At 38.3% G+C, this 20,279-nt stretch overlaps 1 protein-coding gene across 2 annotated transcripts in view; it reads left to right on the top strand.

Annotated features, from left to right (window-relative positions):
* The first annotated feature begins 2,683 nt into the window (after window positions 1-2,683).
* Window positions 2,684-20,279, top strand: part of LOC132199619 (uncharacterized) — a 37,708-nt gene continuing 20,112 nt past the window's right edge. For both annotated transcript variants that reach the window (XM_059624483.1, XM_059624482.1), the window contains exon 1: window positions 2,684-2,996. In XM_059624483.1, coding sequence (XP_059480466.1) covers window positions 2,838-2,996 — 159 coding nt within the window. In that variant the 5' untranslated portion in view covers window positions 2,684-2,837. The remainder of the gene's footprint in view (window positions 2,997-20,279) is intronic.

Raw genomic sequence — 20,279 nt, 5'->3', positions numbered from 1 at the left:
TAATTTATACTTATTTTAATTTCTTGTTTAAAAAATATGTGTAGATATTTTTATTTTTAATCTTTATAGTAATGGCTCCATATTAAATTTATTGATAAATTGATAACAAGTAAATAATATAATTATATATTTTTTTTAAATATTTTATTTATTTTCTATGTTACAAATGAATAACACTATTCCTCACAATCAAAGTAAGAGTGTGAATTGTAAAATATCATGCAGTCAGATCCAACTAACAAAAACGCAAAGTGTGCAAATTTCCTTTAAGAAAAAATAGAGCCGTCAAGAGCGCAGCAATTACCGCAAATTGCCAACGCGAATTACTATATAAATTTCATGACTGCAACAATACCTCTGGTGCGCGGTGTGTTATTGCATGTGCATCCGACTCAAATTATAATTTTTTTCCTTTCCTCAGTGCTGAGCAAACATGCGGTGTCTGAAAAAGAGAGGAACTACGTTGTATCGTAGGCCGCACTCATAATTTGCGGTTTCATTAAAATAATTACGCTGGATTCGACAGCGGCCGCGGGCTCTTGGCCGAAGAGACGCCGCCGAGCATCTCGCCTGCCATCTGTTCGGAAAAGCAAAATCGTCGTCAGCGACGTGATTGCCCAAGAAGAGCGCCGAGCGCACACAATGCACCCGAGGGGAGCCCAGCCGCCGCGATTTGACGCAAAATCAGATACGCTGCACCTCGATTTTTCATTTTTCATACAACAGCAACCATCAGGGCCAGATGTGCTAGGCAGAGACGCATCTGACTCCGCATAGCCTAAGGACAAGTAGTCTGAAATTTACCCAAGCTGAAAAAAGAGGGTCTTTTAAGTATAATCGATAATCGTGCATATTTAAGAAATTTAAAAAAAATTATTCTTTTATTTAAATCAAAGCCACAAAATATAAAATTTAATGACTATCTTTGTGCCTTTACCAGAAAGAAAGAACAATCGCTCCTTATTAAAAAGAATCCAAAGTTCTCCAATTAACAAAGCAAGGCACAAACAAACCCGACAGAAGAAAAAAGGTACATCATATTATTATTTCTCTTGCCGGTGTCTCTCTTTTGACCATTTCGTGCATCGTCTATAGCTTATAGCTCTTTTTCAGAAAAAAAAAAATAAATAAACTGGCACGGAAAGTCAGAGCCGACAGATCAAAAAATAAAAAGTTTAGTACTGTTTTTCAATCGAGGCCGCCTCGCAAGGAATTAATTATTTATGCGTCGGTTTTACTACTCGGGCTCTTGCAAGCCGTGCGCGTTATTAACGACACGTTATAACCATCGCCGTTTAATATGAAAATTATTGACCATAATTTCCATATTGCTATTATACCACTGTGAAGAGAGGTCTTCTTCGGCGCCACAGAAAAAAAGACTTCTACGATCGTCCCCTAGAATTGGTTGAAAAATTCTTCCTGTAAAACCAAACCATAATTTTTCTCAGAAATCAACAAGTCTTTATAAATTGGACATTGGATCATCTACCAAAATAATCTCCCAAGTTTGTATAATTTTCTTTGATGTTCATTAGTAGTGTTTAGTATTTCTGATATAATGTAAACGCTGATTTTCCTAGAATGCTGCAGAGTCATACTGTAATTATTTTGATCGTCAAAATGCTGGTTGTATTATTTGGAATCAAGACGAGTCATTCCGCCAGCACTTTTAAACGTTTATATCTAGTGCTTTCAAATAAAAACACTTTTCTCCTGACTCTGATTGGCGCCGATTTTGTGTCCGAACAGCTCCTTGACAAAGGTTTTTTCATCAACACAAAAGCTGCTTCACCTTACTCGTGGGCTGTCCAGTTCCTTTATTGGCTGCGTTTTGCTCCAAAATTGGTTTAGGAGCAGCAGCTTGAGAGCTGTAGGCTGAAGTTCTAGTTTTGAAATAGATGGAAGCAATCGCATTATTATCTATCCCGATTATTGTGACGGCGCGGTGTTACAAAAACGGTATGAATAATATATAGGACATGGAAAGACTCTGGAATGCGAATACATAATTATGAGTTGTAATACAAAAATTGAATAAAAATAATTTAATATATTTGTTTGGACTTTTTGTAAGAGATAAATAAATACTTAAGTAAAACAATATAAAAAGATTATAAATTATTATAAAATAGAAAATACACAAAAAACATGAAAAAAATAAAGTTATAATACAATTAAAAATATTATATTTAAATTATTTGAAATTCACTTTGTGTACCATGTACAGAATAGATTGTAAAATTTAAGCTTTTATAGAAAAAAAAAATAGAATGAAACATACATACATTATTATTATTTATAAAAACAATAATGTTATTGTTTATTTGTCCGCATTGTTACAAATAAATTTCTTACATTCAGTTGTTGAAAATAATTTAAAAAAAGGAATTGTTCAAAATGGCAAGAATTTTGCTAAAACTACCGAGATCAAAAGACCCCATCCGCCGCAGTGAACCGCGGCTACTTTTTTTATTAATGAAGTTTGAATGCCCTCATTTTTAGTGGAGAATACAATATTAAAAAAAAGTGAATTCGATCTGATGGACCTTTTTTTCTCAGGTTCAGTTTCTCTGCCCGCAACAGAGATGGAGAAGCCGTCAGCAGGGTGCCGCGGCGGCGCTGCTCTCGTCTCTCGCGCTCCTCCTGCTGCTCCTCCACCAGCCCGGCCCCGGCAGTCAGTCTGCTCCGAGCCGATAAAACCACTGCTCCCCGCCGCCGAGCATCAGAGTCGAGCGAGTCGTGTTTTGAGTCGGTCGCAGGGCTGGTGTGTGCGTCGTCGACGTATAACGTGCGTCGTCGGAAATTTGGAAAAAACTGTCGTGGGGACCTGAGACATGCCGTCGGTGCTAGTGTTGCTCGTGTGCCTTTCGGTAGTGACTGCTCGTGCGGCCGTCGTACCGCAGCGGCCAGAGCCGGAGGCCCAAGACGGCCATGGGGCGGAGGTCAGTTCGCCGCTTCGAGTGGCCCAATGCAGAGCGACTTGCCTACTGAAGGTTGGTATTAATTTATTTTTTTACTTTTTTATTTGTAAAGATGCCAAACATCTAAGAATTATGAAACGTAAATATTCATATTTTAACAGTTATTTACCCAATTGTTTACTTTTAAACTTTCGTCAACATTTGGTTGGAAAATAATTTAATCAAATATGATAAATTATTTCGTATCTAAAACAAACATTTTTTTTAGATTCTTTAATCATTTTTGTTTCTTACAAAAATTTTAATTTATTTTTTTCGTCTTACTATTTTAGTTGATTCAACTTGATAATTTTTGCATTCAGTTTAAGGCGATTTTTTTACCTGCTTGGACAGAAACCGATTCGGCGCAATTAATTTCATACAAGAGCAGTAAAGTTGTCAGCAAGAAATTTTAAGCGGCTCATTAGGGCGAGCAAAAAGGACCCTGCTACACGCCGTTTCTCTTACATTTATCCTTTTCGTCGTTGTGATTTATTCAACATTGTACTATACTCCCCAGCTAGAGGCATTTTATTTATTTATATTTTTTTTATCCCTGGCTCGTAGCGGCGTAGAGATTCGAGAAGCGAGATTTCGCACACACTACTGGCTTAATTTACGCCTTTTGCCCGCGCAAGAATGCCCGTTTGTTTGCGCACCCGACACCTGAAGTTTCCCCGTGTTTGAATGAAAAACGACAAGTATTCTGCTACAAACAAACAAAGCACCACGCCTTTCGCAAAATATTTAAAGATATATTTGTAGGCGGCCAGTTTTAATACATGTATAGTTGAAAATTTTGCATTTTCAGTGGTGGCTGAATTTTCCTTGTTTTAGCAAATTTTGCGTGGTTTGCCTGTCACGGCTATTTCGTTTGCTTAGCGTGCGCTAATGTTTGAGTTGTGCGAAAAATTATTCCGCCAGATTAATGTGTGGTAAACAGACCGAAGCCATGGTTGGCTCGAGCTTTTTGCTTTGAAGGTGATTTTTGGCGATGCTTTTCCTCTAAACTGGTGGATTAGTTGCACGAAACGTCGCCCAGTGCTTTTTAATAAAAACCATTTGATTTTGAAATTAATAAAAAAAGGCCGAAAAATAGAATTGTTGCACAAATCTTGCTATGATTGTTTGGTGAAAAGCCACTCCTCTCTGCTCTCGTGATGGCCTTTTATAATCGGTGCCCTTGAATCGGTTTCTGTTCTTTGCGGTTTGAAAACGGAGGTCCTGCTATATAGAGAGTGTAATCGAAAATCCATACGCATTGTTTTCGGAGCAGCAGGTAGAAAAGCAGCAATCACTCGAGGCAGCGGCACACGTGTGCGATAATAACATACAGAGAAGGGAAAAAACCAGATTAGACCTTTGGCGAAAAAACGCGAGTAAAACACCTCGCACCAAGGGTTTTTGTGTGTAATAATCGGTGCCGAAGGGGTGTTTCCTTTGCGACCCCTCGATAAAAGAGTTTTTTTTTTTAACATACCAGCAAGAACGGTTATCCGGAGCGCATATAATCTTCGTTGGGTCGCGGCCAGCGCGCGTTAAACGGAGCGTTTTGCTGCATTATCATAATTACACTGTGCTCAACGCGAGATGCAACTTTTCCATCTCGGAGAGAGACCGATTTTATTTTATGCCCATGATGCTGCGAGGCAGGTGCGGTGTATTACGAATAAAGAAGGAAAGGAAAATTATACTCGACAAAAGCTACCACGCGATGCAGCATTTTTGCCCGCGGCCTCTCTTTGTTTTGCGGCTGCTGCATTTTTTCTGTTTTTTCGTTTATGAATATAAAAGTTGCGTGCTTGTGCAACCGACGGCCTTGTCGCGGCTGATTGCGAGTAGGGAAAACTCGCCCAGCCTTATTTCTTTGATGTGCTGCTGGCGGAAAAATCCGAAATTTCATTAGATTCGGGGAGAGTGAAATTAATTTTTCAGAAATATGCCAGATCAAAGGAGGCCCTCTCTCTCGTTTATGGCACAGAAGATTTTTTCTGGCGGGAAAAGAAATCAAAGATCAACGAGTCTTTTTGGAGCTATAGAATTTCGACTTCTGAATGGATGAAATCAAACCGAAGGATCAGAGCGAAAGAATTATTCGGTGTGCATTAATCAACTGGCGTGCATTTCGGTGTTTGTGTGCCGATGAATGGCCGCTAACAGCTCTTCTCTCTGCATCTGAAATGTTTTGACAATGGGCCCTTTCACACCGCGGCAGTCTGCTCTTTTTTGAATAATCATCGGCCGGCGAATGATCCGCGCCGGCATGGCGAATAGACAACATTATTTTTCCATTAACTCGCCCTCCAGCAAGCGGCGTCAAAAGTTAGTCCATTGGCGGAGGGAAAAAATAAATAATAACAAATTCCACAGCACACCATTGTTTTCCTCCGCAACAAAAAGAGCGCGCGGCCATCATGTTTTTCGGGGAAAAAAGTTGTCGTGCGGTCATTTCCTGTGTTTGCAACGTCTTTTTATGCTCGGCGGCGACGAAATCGTCGGCGCGTCATTATCGGCTTCTGCTTCTTCTCTCTTTTTTCCTCAAGGGTTATTATTTTATTACTTCTCATAAGGTGGTGGAGAAAATTTAATAAATATCAGGCAAAAAGTCAGCTACATATTTGCAGGCCATCCAGATTGTAAATTTACGCTTTGGGAGGGAAACTCAATTTCGTTAATAGATTCCGTCTCGACCAACCATACGCGATCGGAGGAGAGATGCAATTACATTTCTTATGTGAGCGCCATCAATTTCGCGGCCTTCTTTTCATACGGAAGAGAAAAAGGCTCTGGCAAAAAAGTGCATGAAACACACACGAGAGAGAAAATGCTGCTGGACAAAGTTATCAAAACACATACAGAACGTCCGCGTGCACTCGCTGAGATGAAAAAGAAAATGGAAAAAAGAAAAGTTTCGTTACTGTTATTACTGCTTTTATTACTATTGGCGCGATGAGAGCCGGAATAGACACTCACAAACTGAACTCGAAAGAGAGAACGGTAACTTGTGTATATTCAGTGTATGCAATATTAAAATAATGCGCCTCAAAAGCTTCTTGAAACTTTTCTATTGTTTAAACATGAAATAAATAACTTATCTGTTTATGCTTATAAATTTTGCAACTTTAATTAACCTCTTGGAAACACCCTGTTAAGTTATTTTAGTTTAAGTTCTCTCTGCTGCAAAGCTATACTTTAAATTGATCGTTACAAGTGACCGTCGTTTTTTGTGGCTGATATGATGATGATGCTGTGCGTTCAACAAGAGGGAAAATTGAATTTTCCGCGGCGTTTATATAGAAGACCGTTCTTGCTGAATAATTTATATGAAAAGGCCGTTCTCTCTCCAGCAGCACTCACGCAGGTATTTATATAAAGAGTGAGCCCGGCTTTCGGGAATTGGCTTTTTAGCAACAACCCAACCAACCAACCCCGCGAGGACAAACTTTTCCGTTCGCTGCTGCTTTCTCTCTTTTCTCTTGTCTCCGCATAATACGAAAGAAAAGAAATAGGCAGCTATACAGACGGAAAGAGCGGAAAATTTGTATAATAGGCCAGCGGCACGACAGCGCCGTTTCCTTGGCAAAATGGAAAATGCTCGTGTCGCGCGCATGTTAACTCTTTCTTGCGTTCTTTTCCACGTTGACAATTTGGAGGGAGAAAAAGGGACTTAATATTTTCACCGCTGACAGCAGACAGAAATTCGTCGGTGTCAAGGGTTTCACACAATTTTTTTAAGAGCATAATAGAACATCCCACTTACAAATATAGAAGTGAATAAAATCTCCGCTTTCAGAGCGATTTGATTCTGATTAAATAAATTGAGAAACGTAATTTATTTTTCCCGTAATCTTTTGTGGTCGCAAGACTAGTTCCAAATGAAGCGGAGAGAATAAAAAAAAGTGAAGGACTGTCAGCATTATTTTGCACAAAAACGTCGATTTCTCGTCAGCGGGCAGACCGCAAGCGGCGATCAAGTTTTTAATCTCATTAAAATGAGATGCAGCGCGCACAGCAACACAACGCCGGCCAAAAGTGAAAGCATACAATTTGACGACGGCTCATTAGACGAGCGAGTCAGAACAAAATGTTTTTTTCCTCCAAACAGCTCGCGCATACACAAAACAGGGTGTGGCCCACGTTCTCTGCGCACAAAAACTCCAAGATCCGCGACCGCAGGTCTCATTATTATTATTTATACAATCGCGAATTTGCTCATCCCTATGACCTGCGATCAAATTTTATTACTTTTTAAAATGCTCGATATCATCTCTCTTTGGCATGGGGCGTCGGTCTGGCTCCGTTTTCGTTTCTCATTCTCGTGGTACGTCCTTTTCTCTTGAACCCGACCATATTTATTTGCACAAAGGGAAAATTACATCACCGTCCCGATCAAACCTTTTCTGAGCAGAAAATTGAGTTGTAAATGCAAAGGAGCTTTTTCAAAAGCAGGTCCGAGAGCTGCTTTTGTTCGGAGCGGCCGCTTTTGATACATTTTCCGTTGATCCCTCTCGTGCAACATAAAAAGCGATGGGAAAGACTATACGCTGGACCCTTTCCGCGTCTTTTTATTTCTTTCTCTCTCTTGAGCAGCCGGAAAGTTTTGCAGAGGAAAGATATTTTCTCCGCACGCCTCCTAAAACGGGGTGCTATTTCTGATTCCCCAACACGTTCACCCGTGCTATAGAGATATGAAATATGAAATGCTCGCCTTAAATGAGTTGGGAAAAATATCATTTCCGGCGGGCGAGAAATGAACTTTGTTCTGCCGTGGCATGTTATGGACGAGTGGTAGGAAACTGTCCAGAGTTGAAACTGTCCAGGGGTTGAAACCGTCCAAAAGATGGAGGATTTACAAAAAACACACCCTTATATGGGGAGGAGTGAATTGTGAGGGCATGACCAAGAAAAGTGAGAAATGGAATCGTATATAATATATTTTGAGAGGGACAAATAATCGATTGCAATGATGTAATTATTTGTATCTTTTAATGCTCTCAATATTGGACAGTTTCCACCATTGAGTTGAAACTCTCCAGGGTTAGAAGTGGCACCGCTGTCGCTGGACAGTTTCACCTTATGGGCAGTTTCAACTTGTAAATAATGCTGCTAATTGTTATTTTCCAGTACTGGACAGTTTCCACCGTTGCGTTGAAACTCTCCACGTTTACAAGCGGCAACACTGCCGCTGGACAGTTTCACCTTCTGGAGAGTTTCAACTCTTGACTATTATCAATCAGGTATATTTTCTTGGACAGATTCACCCCTCTGCTACTCCCAGAATATAAATTGAGTGATATTTCGGTGACATATTTGGGTGATCTCGTTCCCATATATCCCTTATGGTTTATGGTGCTGACGCGGGGGCGGGCTTATTCAGGGATTTCAAGGTGCAAAAAGTTTCAGGTATTGTCAAAAGGAGATGCTTGGTGGGGCGTAACGCAGTTTCTTAACTATGAGTAAAGCATTAAATTTTATACAAGCAAAATTTGAAAATACCATATAAATATGAGGTTGCAACTAATATTGTGAATATAATCAAAAAAGGGTGAAACGTGGTGTTTTCTGAAAACTTAACAAGAAATTTGGATTTTTATGTTTGGGAAATACCTGCCATAAAAACATTATGCATGCTTATATTTTTTATTAATAAAACGAGATTGATTTCAATCCCACTCAAATTAAAAAGCTGAGGCCTATTAATTACTTTATTGTGAATTATTTTACATTCCGTTGCGTTTACATAAATTGGTTTAGTTAAAAATCACTGAAGGGCTTTAGGTTCACTATTAATAGTCTCGTAGATTTTCTCTCCCGCGGCAAATAAAGGTTAAATTATAAATGAAGTATCCAAAATTTGTATACGTCTCTGAGTAAGAAATCTGTAATTTTGTTGTGCCTGAGCGAAGGTGGCAAAGCAGCTCATTCAACCCTTTGTATAATTTGTTGTTTGCGACCTATTTCTTGCTCCAAGGGGAGGTTGTGAGCGAGCCAGAAATGCAGTCGATGAGGCATATAGGCGCACACAAAGGAAACAATAAAAATAGCCCAAGGGTTCGTGCGCTGAGCGAAAAAGATCTTCCAGGAGAGGCAGTAAAAGGAAGAAAAATCTTTTTCGTCTCTCCTGCGGTCTGTGGAATCAGCTGATTGCTGCAAAAATCCATTTCTGTTTTTAATTATTTGCAATTGTTCTTAACGCAGCAAAATTATAAAACGTGCATCATTAAATTCTAAATAAATATTTTTACTTTGCCTGTTTTTCTCAAATTTTTCATAATATTTAAAGTGTCATTAAAATTAAAAAATGTGGATATTTGATAAATTTTTGAAAAAAGTTTCTTTTACTATCCAGAGACGTTTATTCTAGAATGGTAAACGTTTTGTTTGTAAAATTCTGACCAGCAGTTTTCTTAATAACACGCTCAATAGTTTTCCATTTTTGACGCGTTTTTTTTCACTTCGAATTTAATATTAAAAAAACAAAAAGGGTTATAAATTGCTCTGCAACAGAATTTTGTGCGCAAATATGTGCCACATATCTGGAATTTTTGAAACATTTTTTGGTACAAAAGAAAGTACAGTATTCAGCAAAATATGCTAATTTTTAAGTTTTTTCTTAATAACTTGCTCGCGTTGACAACGAATTTTTTCAAAAAATTTGTAGACGTAGATAGGGCAAAAATGAAAACATCCATAAAATTTGGAGCTCACTGCTTTAATGGGAGATGAGAAATTAGCAATTAATACATTTGTCACGCCCAATTCTAGCGGCGCGAAAAAGCAGCCGTACGCTTATAGCAGGGTGAAGCCGAGATTTTAGATCACTTGGAAGCGAGAATTCAAATTTTTATAACATTGCTCCTAATTAAAATAAAATGTTCATTTTTGAAAAAGGGATTCAATTTTCTTTTTACCATCAACTTTTGTATCAAAAGTTTTTAGGTAGCTTTATCTGGAACCTACATAATTGAATTTTAAGATTTTATGCTAATCAAAAAAATTTAATAAAAATCGAAAAAAAGTGAATTTTAAAAGTATAACAAAGAGATTATTTAAAATTTATATGTAATAAATAGATTTAAATTTTTACTCGATATTTCAAAAGAATATTCTCACATTCGCAAGATAATATTATATTGCAAATTTATTAAATATTTTATAAATATTTATGGAGTTTTAACAATGTTATATTTATTTATTTGGCATTTTAAATGTTTGACAGTTTAAATATTTTAAATTAGATAAATGACAAACGAATTGTAAAAAAATCAAAGTTTGAGAGCAATTAAAATTGTTTTAATTACGACTAAAAGCTAAATTGCACACCGCGCTAGATAATTGACCAATATGGAAGTTTTAAATTTGATTCTGCTCTGCGTGAGAATGAAGGTGCATTAATTTTTTAAATGAGAGCTCAACCGCATTTTATTTAATTAAAACAGAGAATTGAATCACAGGCTAAGAGAAAAATTCCTGTTTACACCTTGCAGGCCCATGTTAACTAAAGTGTTTCTTTCTCTCGCACAACCTGCAGAAGTTGTCAGCCAGAGCACTTTTTCAATGATTATTTGAGACAATGTTGATCAATCTGGGGGTTTTCAATAGAGAGATTGAAAGACCCCAGACGGCCGCGGGTGGCCCAGCTGACCGCCATCACCGGCCCCACGGCGCCTTGTTGTTCGCGAGCCAGGTATATGTGTTGCGCACTTGTCTTTTTGTTTTCTGGCTGTTTTTATGAGAAAATAATTTTATTTCCCATGGTTGCACAGCTCAAATTGAGCGATTGAGACTTATTCCTATGAGAACTGATAAATGACTACAACCCATAAGAAATTTGAATATAAAAAGTATGTTTAAACAGCACTTTTTTGCACAAAAATGATAATCATCATATCATTATTAATTAAACTAAACTAGTTCTGTTTTTATTTAAATAGTTCATCATAGCTCACTGTAAATGAACTTTTAAACTTTATTATTTATTATTTTATTATTTTAAAATTATTGATATATCAATGTGACATAAAATAAAAGTTAAATCATTCCTGCAGAGGTTACTGCTGGGCAGTTTCAACCGTTGTGGTGAATCTGTCCGAGAAAATATACCTGATTGATTTAATTGTCAAGAGTTGAAACTCTCCAGAAGGTGAAACTGTCCAGCGGCAGTGTTGCCGCTTGTAAACGTGGAGAGTTTCAACGCAACGGTGGAAACTGTCCAGTACTGGAAAATAACAATTAGCAGCATTATTTACAAGTTGAAACTGCCCATAAGGTGAAACTGTCCAGCGACAGCGGTGCCACTTCTAACCCTGGAGAGTTTCAACTCAATGGTGGAAACTGTCCAATATTGAGAGCATTAAAAGATACAAATAATTACATCATTGCAATCGATTATTTGTCCCTCTCAAAATATATTATATACGATTCCATTTCTCACTTTTCTTGGTCATGCCCTCACAATTCACTCCTCCCCATATAAGGGTGTGTTTTTTGTAAATCCTCCATCTTTTGGACGGTTTCAACCCCTGGACAGTTTCAACTCTGGACAGTTTCCACTCTCCCGTTATGGACGAGTCCCTTGGCGAAAAAAGACTTTCCGTCTCTGGTAATTAGAAATATTTCAAGTCGGACGTATATGAGAGAGAAACTAAAACGCACATCATCCGTCACCTGAGAGAGAAAAGGTTAAGCAGAGCGCCCCGGGAGGGACAATGAAAAAGCAGCGCTGATCAAATAATCTGCTGACCTCTGGCCTGCACGCGCCGACGTGAAAACAAAGCCCCTCTGATCTCAGAGTGCTGCTTGTAATGTATCGATTACCGGTTGCCGGCTTGGAGCAGCCGATAAATTACCAGCTGCAGTCCACGACGCGAAAGAGTGAGTAAATCACCGCCGAGAAACGAACGGACGGACGATAAGTCCAGCCATAGCTCCGTACACACAACACAGCTGAGCCGGTTGGGGCACCACGCTCTCGATCAGGAAACGAGAGAGACGAAGTGCATTGCTTTTGGAAATGGAATCAGGCTGATAAGGGAAAAGACGAAAAGAGAGCAAAAAAAAAAGAAAAGGAATTGCTTTCTTGGTTTGGGTAACGATTCTGCTGAGTGTGCATTAAAGATCTTGTATTCTGTTAGGTCAATATCCATATTTTTTTTTCATCAAAACTTCATGAATAAGTTAAGATTTTTTTTTTAATATTTATAATTTATAACTGTTCTTTATTAAATGTTTAATCATTACATAAAGCTGATAGAGAGCTTGCAAATCTTTTAAAGTTATTTAATTTACTTTTTTTCCCCCATGTAATATGCAGACTGCAAAGACTTTTTCTAATAAGAAAATTACATTATATTTATTCCTCCTTGCGCGCCTCACATTCACACCATCACGTCTTTATAATTTACACGCTATACCATACCTGATTGCGTGCAATGAATAATTAATCCGCAAGCTCTTCACGTACCTCGCGCTCTGTGCGCGACATAAAACCAGCAGCTTTTCGATCCATTTATTTCGCCTTCCATATACAGTCTGCCTGCATGCGATCGGCCTGTGCGCGAAATGTGGTCCCACCAACAACCCCTTTCTTTGTACTCGCGTGTGATTTATTAACAAGCATGGGACGTTATCTAGTAGACTAATGCATTAATCGCCGACCACCGCGGCAATAAAAACAATCGCAGGAAGGAAGGAAGGGAAGAAACGAGCGGTCGGCTCAACTCTCACGTAGGCGTCCGCGAAGATGACTTTATTGGGAAACGTGCAATTTGCTAATGTGCTGCGACACTCGTTCACATGCTGTAGTGCGTAACCCTTTTTACTATAATGGATTTCAGTTTTCGGTTTTTGTTTTAAAATCATCAATATAATCAACATTTTAAATTTGATTTTAAGTATACTATCCAAATTTTATTTATGTAAATTATATTTTAAAAAAATAGCTCTATATCAATAAAAGAATAAATCAGAATAAATTATTGATTTTTTTATAGTTAAAAAATTAAAAAAAGGTAAAAGAAAGAGGCTTGGTAATCGCGACGAACCCAAATTAAAATTTTTTTCTTTCATAAAAAAAGTAAAAAAAAAAAACATTTAAAAACAAAATCGATGAGTTTTTCTTCAAGAGTCCTCCAGTTATCCTTTTCGTTCAACTGGGAATTGGCATTTGAAAAGCCATGCAAATGGCCCTCCGTTTTCTTTACCCTCAAAAAGTTTTAAGCATCGCGACTTTTTGAGGTGCCGCGAAGAGTAAGCCGCTTTTACCGCCTCTCTTAACTGCCAGCAGCCGTAATAGTAATGAAAAGATTTACTTTTCTCTTCTCTCGTTCACTCTGTTCCTTCGCAAAATGAAGAAGGTGAAGGAGCGATTAAATTTAAAGTGCGAGCTGCTCAACCGCGTCGTCTTCATCTTCCCTCTTCGGGCGTCTCTTTTGCTTTTATTTCAGCGTCGCGTCTTGGGAGAAAAGAAAGGATCTCCCGAAACTGCGAATGTCACGTCGGTGTATTGTGCGCTGAAATAACAAGGAGCTGCGTTCGGGCGTGAATTCACAGCACCCACACACCAGCAGACATGTTTTGTTTTTCATTCGGCGTCTGTGCGGATATTTTTATTTTCCTCCTTGGTTATAAGGGCTGTTTCGCCCACTCTGAAAATAATTGTGCGTCCCTCGATTCACTCTCGAATTTCGCAAACACCCTCTTGAATGAAGAAAGAAAGACGGCCAACTTTGCTTAAGTGGTGTTCAGACAGCTTGGCACCGGTTCAGATTCTCGCAAGCAGAGGCTGCAGTCTATTAAGGCACCGGCTGCTCAATGAAACCATCTTCAATGTTCTCCCGTGTATATAATTACAGGCAATAATAACCCCTGCTTTTTTCAACGCTAAATAAATAAATAACGAATATATCGGCCGATGCTTCGATAAATCAAGAACATCCCGCCCCGGCGAGGAAAGTTACTGCGAAGGAGGTAGAGCGAAGAATTTCAATTAAGTTTAAGGAGAACGGCGGCGAGGCTACGAAACGCATAGAGCCAGAGTCAGGTCATGCGCACGCGGTTACGTGAACATCATTTACATATAAATGAACAACTCAATAAACGCGGCCATGCTGCGGTGAAATGAAAATTGAGAAAATCGGATCACACAAAAAAGCCTCTGGATATTGGATGAACAAAAATAATTAATGCTCCAAAATAGTTTAATAGTTTAAAAAAAGATATGTTTCATTTTTATTAAGACAAATTTTGATTATTGAAAATGTTCATCCTTTCAAACTTCAGTACAAAAATTTGAAAGGTATGATTAAAAGTACATTTGAGATTTGAGATCATTAAGATGCCATGAAATTATATAGCAGTGATAATCTAAATTTTGTTGTGAAGCGTATATCAGAAACAAAAGCGTCGTGCATGTAATTTTTCTTGTCTTCTTTACATTTCTTTTTAAATTAAATTTAAACATACCAGCAAAATTTTTGATTAAAAGGGTTAACAATAAGTCACACACTACAAGTAATAAAATGGTAAACCTTGTGAAAAAAATTAGTTCACTTCCGTTTAATGCCGCATTTGATGATAAACATCACATTTTATGTCACATTAAAACCTTTTAAATTTGAATTTTATTGCGTCTAAAATTGAATTTCATTGAATAATAATTCATTCTTTTCACATTAAAGTCTGTCACGGTGATTTCCTTACACATACGACACGAGGCATTAGCATATAAACCCCGTGCAAAAAACCACTTCCGCGTGCAGTTCAAAATGCAAATTTGGTATGGCGTGCTGCTTCAGCAAATCACGCGAGAAGTACATAACGCACATTCCCCGTTTCCCTTTTGATTCAGAGCGCAATAAAAACTCTTGCGCAGAGAAGACAAAGTGCTCGGCGATCTAATTTATTTCGCTGCTTTCGCATAAAAATTAACCCTTCCGTCTGGTATATGTTCAAGAGCGCCACAAAAGAAATAAAAAGAAAATGCTTCTCTTTTTGCGGGCCACATGCATACACAGCACATAAAACGGAAAGCGGCTCGCAATAATTCACGCAGGGAAATAAATTCGCCTGAAAAGGGTCGTAAAACGCGGCGAATATAATACAAATGCCGTGCGTGTGTTTATTATTGTCTTTGCTCGTCGGCGTGTGCGCGCCGTTTTTCACACACAGAAAAAAGCAAGTTGTGTGGCGTGTGCAGGAGGGCGGGCTGGCAAAACTGGGGGTTGTTCGCCGGCAACAGCAGCAGCAATGCGGCACCGAGGGAGAATTTATGACCCTGAAGGTGAAATAATAAACCCTTCTGCTGCGTCGAGAGAGGGTAATTGTCTAATTGACCGCGATTTGTGCCCACATTCCTCCAACCCGTCACCAAAAGATTAATTGTGGGTCGCTGCCCCTGCAGTCTAAGAACATTAAACCTTTTTTGTGAACTGGAAAAAAACTTAAATATTTAAAACAAATTAAATGCATCTAACTTTTCATTAAATATATTTAATTCTTGGTAACTTTTTTTATCGAAATGTTGAGTTTCCACTATAAAACTTCATATCATAAACAATAGTTTAAATTAGCTCTCATGGCTTGAATCCAATGAATTTCGCAACGTTTCCCATCCGCAAATTATACACATCAGCACAATTGGCCCGCATGATGAATTATTGTGCGTTGTGTGCGAGCATCAAAATCGAAACTCCCTCGACCGCAGGCCTGCGGAGATTGTTATTTGTTTTGCGCGCGCGCGGACAATATTTAATGTGTAATTACGCGCAATTACAATCGTAGATTTGAAGTCCGCGGTACCAGGGTATAATTACTATCGGTGGATGCGCCGACCCTGTGGTTAGCTCTCTCGAATTTTGAATCAATCAGCCGCTCAGACCGCCGCTGCCGCATCCGGGATTGCAGTGGAAATTATTCACATATATAATAATCGACAGCGTGCGCGGCTCGATGTATGGAAATTTCAACCAACACTCGGAATTAAACAGCAGCAGCAACCTGCACCGACCAAGTTGCGGTTTCGACTGTAGCACGATTTTGATGCACTCCGCATTGCTTGTTACAAAATTTACTAATGATGTACCGCATAAAAAATTAAACTCAGTTGAGCAAATAATTTATTTGTATACAATTAAAAGCAACAACGATCTTTTTTTCAGCAATAATTTAAAATACAGGAATTTATTGAATTGTACTTTGACATATATGGTTTACGTAATTGATTTTAATTGTATTTTTTTAATTTCGTTTATATTTTTATTTTAAGTTTTTACTTTATATTCAATACTTTTTATAAAAATAATATAAAATTTTGACCAATTTGAAACGTCTTTTAACATTAAACAACAACAATTTTCAGGGTCGTTTGTAATAGTTCAATATGCGTAATGAGGCAGCATTTCATAAGTTTTATAATTACCTCATTTAAGTTGATAATAGTAATCAACTAAATATTTAATTAAACATGAGTATAACTTTATAGCCATGAAAGATGCTTTTGCAGAGCATTATTATTTTTAACTTTTCCCATGAAATTTAAAGCAATTCAATAAACTTTTATAGAAATATATAATTACAGTTAACGTAAATATCAACTAGAAATTTAATAAATAAATGTAAGACAACCCTATTAAATTTTTTGCGTTTCAAGTGTTTCTTGTAAACTGTTTGCGCCAATTTTTTCCTCTCGCCTTGCAAAAATGTTAAAAAAGAGATGGACTGCTATAAAATGTTTAGTACGCTGTATTTATTTACAAGCACAGTTTTTGCAAAAAAACTCGGCGCAGTTGCCACTCGGCTCTGCACTGCAAATTCGTGCGCTCGGCACGCGAGACACCGTGTCGGATGATGGGACTGTTTATTTGCGGCACGCTCTCTGCCATATTAAATGCTGTTTGCTGTGCCGCAGAGTGTTTTTTTTATCCATTCGGCAACCATTTGCTGATTACGGCACCCTTTTAATAAATAACCATGCGCATCCAATAAAATTTTTATGAAATACAAAACAGAGCTGCTGCAATATCGGCAAATCGTCTGTCGACGACACATCATGGGCTGTTATTTTAATTAAAAAAAAGGAGCGGAGCGATGAGGCTGCGCATCGACGGCGCACTCATTATGATGATTAAAAATTACTTGCCAGCCGTGCAGTCGATGATTGTTATTTAGAAAATTGGATTTTAAATCGCGCGCGCACGGCAAATTGCTCTGGTGCGCGCTGAAATGAGCCGATTAGGATGCAGCTCGGCGGCGGATTTCGAGAGAGGCCGGTTTTCCTCGGCGTGCATCGTAATTAGGCTGACCCTCGGCGCGCACATATAATATTTTCATCGTCCTCTCTGCTGCATAATAATTATTGTTAAAAACAGTAGACGTGCCCTCTCCTCCTGCACAACGATATAATATACCTGAGGTGAATGTTTTATTAGAAAATGATCGTCGTTCTCCGCTCATCTTAGAAAAAGGCCGGCTCCAGTATAATGAAATTAATAATAATTCGAGGAGGCCACATATGTACACGCCAGAGCTTCTGAGGAAGGGGTTAAATTAGACGTGCCTTCGGGAAAATTTAATGCATAGGTGCTGCTGGAAATTATAGCTTCTGACTTTTTTTGTCTCAAATCAGTCCGCCGAGCTGGAGAATGAAGAAGCCATGCATTATTTATAAATCGCTGCTCTAATATCAGATCTAGGAGGAAATTCTGGCTTCCATACGCTCATAAAACGTGCACCTCTATTAAATCCAGTCTATTTTTTATGTGTATAAAAAGTGGCCCATATACTTTAAAACTACACGTATCTCTTAAAAGTACGCGAGTTAATAATTTTAATTATTTTAAAAGAAAAAATAAATAAAAAAGTTTCTGAGCGAAGCATGGCTGGGATTCGCTGTGGAGTGCAGATAAAAATAGCCAAAGCCCAATCAGTCGCGCATTTGAAAGGCCTCTGTTTTCAACGGGCAGTCGGGGAAACCTCGCTCTTTTTCTCTTTATCTTTTCTTTCTCTCTCTCTCTCTCTCTCTCTCTCTCTCTCTCTCTCTCTCTCTCTCTCTCTCTCTCTCTCTCTCTCTCTCTCTCTCTCTCTTTGGCGGATGTGTGCGGGAGAAGAGCTGCTGGACCGTCTATTACATCGGCGAGGACTATGGCGCTGCGCACACACTCACATTCGAGTTGGCAAACTAATTTCAAGCTCGACTTGCTCCCCATCGACGATGAAATGCAGCCTGTCGACCAAACCGACGAGGAATTGACGCGCTAGCGTTTTTGAATCAAATTCCTACCAAACACACACAGCACAGACAAGCTGACTGCTGGCACTGCGGCTGCCAAAGCACAGATTTCCGAACGGAGCTTTGGTCGATTGGGAATATCAATCAGCTTTCGTCAACTTTTAGAATAAAATTTAATTTTATCACAAGCATATTATTTTTTTCACAATAATATGCGTTAGGATTCGCAGATGGAAATATGTAATGAATTAAAATAATTAAAAAGAGCATAATAGCAATTTTTCTGGATTATTTTTGAAAGTTTTCATCTCCTTGATAGAGTTTTGCCTCCTTCATAACTTGTTTCCCATTTTCCATCAGCAAGTGTTGGGGATCAATTTGCCACTGCCGCAGAATTTCATCAAGCATCGCACGTGCAATCAACACCACGCGTTGCTGAATTTATTTTCACGCCGACCGATCCGAGTTGCTTTTCATATCGTGATTGCACGCAAAAATAACAGCACCAGCAACAATAAAATTGCAAAAGCTCTCGTTAAAAGTGCGCGCTTGGCGCGACGTTATGTAATTGAAATCCATGCACACCCTGTTTTTTTGTATTATTGTGCCGCGTTCATTGAAACCCCAACAGCACTATATACCAATGCCGCTCTTTTCAACCAGCAGTCGGAATTCGGCGTGGGGATTTTTTTTAATTTCGCAACACGGTTATTATTTTCACCCTTTTATGATGCGGTGTTTCCCGCACACAATGCCCGCCGAGGTTTTCCCAGTCGTGGTGTGGAAAAAATGTGCACAGAGTGCTCGGGAAATTAATTCAGCGACGGAAAATATGTGTATAATGCATTTTGGAGCCGGTTTATTTTATATTGTTCATTTTTTTCTCATTGCATTATTTTCCGCTGGTTGGGTGGCTGATGATGATGAATGTAAACAATGGGGGAATCAGCAGACCAGATTATTAATATATTGTGAGCACGAGTGAGAAATTCGGTATTGTGCCGTGTTTCATTTTTCGCTGCGCAGAAACAATGAAAAGCGACGTCAACAAAATCAAATCATTTTCATGAGAAGCATCCAAAAACAAAATAATAAGATGGAAAAGAATTTAAAAATATTATTTGTATCTGATGTAAAATAATAATACAAACTCGATCCTTATAAAAAATTTTAAAATAAAATATTTTTACTCAATTGTTTAATAGGTAAATATGTGATATATTTATACTGGTGCTATATACATAAATAAATTAATAAAAACATCATGTTACATCATGGTAAATTTTTGTACAAAAATAATATATTGCAATTTTAATTTAAGTGATATTTTCTAAATCCTCCCTGAAATTGTTTATTTTGGCAACTCACCTATGGCCTCTATTTAATTTGATTGACTTTAAATTATTATAATTACATACATTTTTATCATTAGAAAATTTTGATTGAATTTATTTGTGTTAATTAAATTACTATCTAGATTATATATCCAGATATGAATACATCTTGTGAGCCCACAAGACTTTCTTAACAAAATTTATAGTTCACAATTTTATTTTTCTTTCGCAGTTTGACTCTCCAAAACGGTTTCCTTCCACCAGAAATTACAGTCGAATTGTTTGCGCCAAGACGAAATTTCTGAGAGGCGCGCGAAAACCCTCAGAGACGACGATTTGGGCGTTTGAAGCGGCACCAGCAGCTGCCAAAGCAGTTTGTTTGCCTTTGCGTGTAATTGGAGCGCAAGGCAAATAAGAAGTAGAAGCCCATTAAGTTGCTCTCGCGTGTATTGTGTGTGTTTGCCTTCGCCTAATGCTTTAATCAACTTTTTGCGCAAGGCTCATTTGGAAAAAAAAGAAAAAGCCATTTTCAATAATAATTTCTGCACGCCGGCCGCTAATTAATTTTCATCCGGTGCACTCGACACGCGGGCGGCTAATGGAGTGGCTGGCTTTGAGCAAATAGACATAGCCGCTTCATCATCAAATTGGAAAAATATGTATTTATTAAAAACGTGCTCGTGTATATAATAATGAAATTATACGCTAGCCCGCGATAAATTACCAACACCCGCGGCCGACCGCGACGTAATAAAC

This window comes from Neocloeon triangulifer, unplaced genomic scaffold (genome assembly GCF_031216515.1).
Source record: "Neocloeon triangulifer isolate White Clay Creek 2 clone unplaced genomic scaffold, ASM3121651v1 ptg000014l, whole genome shotgun sequence".
Lineage (NCBI taxonomy): Eukaryota > Metazoa > Arthropoda > Insecta > Ephemeroptera > Baetidae > Neocloeon > Neocloeon triangulifer.
This window is presented reverse-complemented; position numbering and strand designations above follow the sequence as displayed.